General features: G+C 39.3%; 1 protein-coding gene across 1 annotated transcript in view; it reads left to right on the forward strand.

The window, feature by feature from the left end:
* The window catches only part of LOC108546359 (uncharacterized), a 9143-nt gene extending 4991 nt beyond the window's left edge, over positions 1-4152 (forward strand). Inside the window, exons 17-19 of the mRNA XM_017898404.1 lie at positions 1-1009; positions 1114-1839; positions 3439-4152. The exon at positions 1-1009 is cut by the window's left edge and continues 1 nt beyond it. Of these exons, the coding sequence (XP_017753893.1) occupies positions 1-1009; positions 1114-1839; positions 3439-3653 (1950 nt within the window). The 3' untranslated portion in view covers positions 3654-4152. The remainder of the gene's footprint in view (positions 1010-1113; positions 1840-3438) is intronic.
* Positions 4153-4545: the final 393 nt, after the last annotated feature.

Genomic DNA, 4545 nt, shown 5'->3' on the forward strand with positions numbered 1-4545 from the left:
CCTGCTGAAGATAAAGTTCTGTTCACTCTGGTCAATGGTCAGACGAAAGAAGTCGCTAGTTTGAAACTGGAAAACGAACAGAATCAAAATATCAGTGGAAAGAAAAAGAAAACCAAAGCAAATAATAATAATAATAACAATACCATTACTAATAATAACAATAATTCATTGCAACAGGGAAACAAGCAACAGCAAATGAACAATTGGAAACAGCAAGCACAGAATAAAATTTGTGACAGTAAGAACAATGTGAAGCAACAGTCAAATAATGAAAAAGGTAAAGGAAAGCAGGTAGATGATAAAAAGACTCAACAACAGAACATTACCGAGGTAAAAATGAAATCCAAAAAAGACAAGAAAAACACTGAAAATAAAGAGAACGTGTTACAACAAAACGTTGTAAATAAAAACAAAAATCAGTCTCAGAATGTAACTGGAAAAAAGCAAAATAAAGTAAACACTCCACCTCAAACACCGATTTCACAAAAGTCAACACAGAACTTAAATATTACTAATGATAACAAAAAATCGAAAATACAATCGCAAGATAAAAATGGACAATTGAGTGCTAACAAGAATAACAAAAATGCATCTGCTAGTATCACTATTAAACAGACGAAGACTGATAACCATAAAGTCCAGAATAAAGTAATGAATCAGGCAATGGCTAAGCAGCGACAGGAAATACAGTCGGTATCTACTGAAAGGGTCAATTCACCACTCAGTAGTCAGTTCAAAGACATTAGTGCAAATTCTAAGATTAACATAGAAAATTTAAAATTACCACCTGGTATTACAATAACAAAAGTTGACGCTCCTGCGAAACCCTTGCCAATAAGATCAGCACCATTACCTAAACCAGTGAATCCACCCAAACAAACTACAATAATTGCTGCACCAATGAGCGGTGTACAATCAAGTTACGCAAGTTCTCAAGCGGGTGGCAATGTGATTGTTGTGGATACTGGAAAATTGAAGCAGGATCTTCTGCCTAAACCCACAGAAAAAGGTGAGTAAAATATTCTATAAGAAAGTAAAATATAAGTAATTATTTGTGGTAGCTCGGACAATTTACTATTTCTATAATAATAATGACTTATTATCCTATTATAGAGCTGTCTAAGGAAACTCAACAGAGTCAAACCTCCACAAGCAAAAAGAAGAAAAAGAAAAACAAAAATGCAGCGAATTCGAACAACGTATCAAACCAAACAATATTACAAAACAGTGACCCTTTTATGAATGATCATGCAGATGAGCCTGCTAGAATCCTTCATAATCCAAATACCAATATGGTGACCATAAGGAACCCCGCATTCGGTCCAATGAAAGTGCCACCTACTCAACAAGCAGCTATTATAAAAGTATCGGAAAATGGTATGGTCACTATTCGTAGCCCTGCATTGCAACAAGCAATCAATGCTGGCCTTACATCACCCCCAAAACCGGACTACATCGTAAAAGGCGATTTGTCGTCAAAATCGTCAGCGGAAAGCACAAGCTTGAAACATGCTAATGGTATTATACCGTCGAGTTTGGCGGAGCTGAGGAGCAGACTGACACCAGATTGCACAGCTTTAAGTGGTCTGGCTAATATCCAAATCAGTAAAGTGACGAATGGTCAACCTATACCAGAAAACGGAATTAATCTGAAGGGGACTAGTGTGACTTTGACAAAAGTGAGGACGGAACCTAGCATGGAAGATGTACAGAACGCGAAAACTGCAGTCCGCGAAGCAATAAATGCCTCGATAGCAGCGTCGACTAGCGGGAAGAGCAAGAAAAAGAAAAAACGCGGAACTGGCACAAGACAAAGTGGAGATGACTGGAACCTCGTTGGTGAGAAACAACAATAATCAGAGTTTAACATGTAAATTTGCTTCTTTCATTTTTTTGTTTTCCTTAACACACCCCCGGGCTGCATTTCTCGCTCCCGGTATGAAACAAAACTTTTCTCTCCTTTTTTTATTTCTTTTTTTTTATATTTATTTTCTTTTTTATTTAAAGTATAAATGAAAGAACAGCATATACATAAAAAAGCAATAATTAGAGATAATATATTATACACAGCCGCATATAAAAAGTATAAAAAATACTATGGACGTGTAAACGTGTAGGTTGAGTCGCACTGACGACGGTTTTTCTTTCGTTTCGTTTTCCGTCAGGAGAGGGCAGTGTACCGCGTTAGGACGAAGTCTCGATCGCAGGGCTATAGGTCGAAAGAGAGAAAATTTAATCAAATGTACAGGGGATGTGTACACTTTGGGATCTCCTCGAATTGGCCGCCACGAATTTCTCGGGGGATTGTCCGGAAGAGAACTTTGGCCAGTGAGCACTATCTTTTCTTTATTTTCTTCCGCTTGTTCGCGCGCACCGACTTCATATTTAAATCGACGAATCAGGTGACTGTTCCATCGAACGTGTACAATCCATAGTGATCGCATCCGCCATGTAACAAAGTATTATTTGATCTTAGGATAGTTCGTAGCTTTTTTCTCTCTACACAAGGGTGTCTCGATTACATACATCTCTTATGCTATCTTCCCTCTTTTTTCTGTTTCCTTCCTAGTTATATGTCCTTGAAAGTCGATTCTCATCGCGAGCACACGGAATATTTTAACGCTAAGCATGACGTTTTTTAGGGAGATATTTTATGTACGTTAGATGACTAGATGTGAACGAAATTTTTTAGTTGATCGTTTACTAGGAAAGAGAGAAGGAAAAAAGAAAAAGATAAAGAAAAGATACGTATATCACTCGAGAGAGTTACGCTTTGCCAAGTTCATGACAGCGAGTTTATTTAATTTTACTATATACACGAAATCTCAGATTGTGATACGATTAATCGATCCTAGGTGATCGACAATGACCAGAGTATACGAATAATTTTTTATTCACTTCTGAATCACGTGTTTCAATAAAACAGATCTATTTTTTCCAACGTCATGACCTCTTATTCCCTTATTGTTTTGAAAAGTGCTGTGTTACCATAAAAAAAAGAAGAAAATGAAAAAAAAAAAAAAACTATTGCATGTTTATGGATTACGTGAAGCGTTCTCTTTAGTCATTATCGAGAATGTTTTTAGAAATTGATTCGACGTTCCCTTTCTTACCGTTTCCTCTTGAAATCTTTTACCGGAATTTGCCTTTTTTCCCTGTTTTGTACTTTCTCTCGTACTTTCATCAAAATTTGATCCTTTTTTTTTTCTTTTAAATTTCGTTATTTTTATTCTATTTAGTTATCATTATTATCACTGTTATTTTCTATTACATAATGCTGGTATTTCGGCAGAAGTTTGACCCAAAAAGATAAGAGAAAAGATGGGAAAGTGCAATGTTTAAAAGATACAGCCAAAATAAAACGCACAAAATAGATATTCCCCTTATCCCCACCCTTAGGATCACCAATTTCTAGTATTCAGAGCGTGTCTTTTGCAGAGAGCGTATTCACGCCCAAAGATATAGACCTTGAGGACGGGGAGATGGACGATGCGGAACGCGAACTAGAGGCGTTCAAGAGGTTTTGCCTGCAGTCGGTGCCGCCACCACGTAAGGAAAAGGTTAATCTCAACATCAAGGACATTGTGCTAAAGAAGAAGTCATCTTCATCGTCATCGTCTTCAGCGGCGGCTGCTGTGATCGCCGCGAATTGATTTCTCTTTCGACTAACATTAGACGCTCCCTACCACTACTACTACTATTACCATCACCACTACCATCACCACTGCTGCTACTGTACTCACGCAAACGCGTGTGTTGGCTTGACGCAGAATTAATAGGAATTTCTAAATAAGCTCGAGCTTATACGAGCACACGTTGGCCCGAGGCATTCTTTTCTTTATAAAAGTCACTCTATTTATCATAGATCAGACAATAATATATTGTACTCCATTGTTAAATTGTCTGGTGATTCTTTTATCCGAGTGCATGACACTTTCATGCGAGAGACATCAGTCTCAATGAGCCTCGTCGGAGGGATGATTGCGCCACCCGGTGGACGAATCGTGCGGCGTGAAAAGTTAATTTTAGCTCATACCCCGCACTCTCCGTGCCTAGAATGAGCGCACAGCGCGTTATTCGCGATGAGAACCGATCTTGTAACCGTGTTCCACCACGGAGAACACGTTTTCTCGTGCTCGACCGAGAGGAAGGAATACGTGGGTACTCGTCGTTGTACACGTGTGATTAGTCGTTAAGAAAAACCTGTTATTTTTGCATCGAGCCAATTGTCACCGACCGAACGTGTATTGTAATACTGCCACGGCCGATGCGCGGGAACACACGACCGACCGGAAGCGCCTGCCGATTTCCGGATCCCGGCGACTGGGTTGCGCCTAATAGTTAGCGATTGTCGAACGAGGACAGGAAATGCGAATGATTCAATACATACATGCAAGGGCAGCCACCGCAGGTACGACGTCTGCGCAACGTCGTAACGTGGAAAATAACGAAATTGTCGTCGTGTCGTCGTCGTGTCGGCGCCTAGTCGACTCCGTATTTTTAATATATTAGTAGACGAGCGTGTCGCAATCGCGATTCCTCTCT

This window comes from Eufriesea mexicana, unplaced genomic scaffold, assembly GCF_001483705.2.
Source record: "Eufriesea mexicana isolate 0111107269 unplaced genomic scaffold, ASM148370v2 scaffold657, whole genome shotgun sequence".
NCBI classification, from domain to species: domain Eukaryota; kingdom Metazoa; phylum Arthropoda; class Insecta; order Hymenoptera; family Apidae; genus Eufriesea; species Eufriesea mexicana.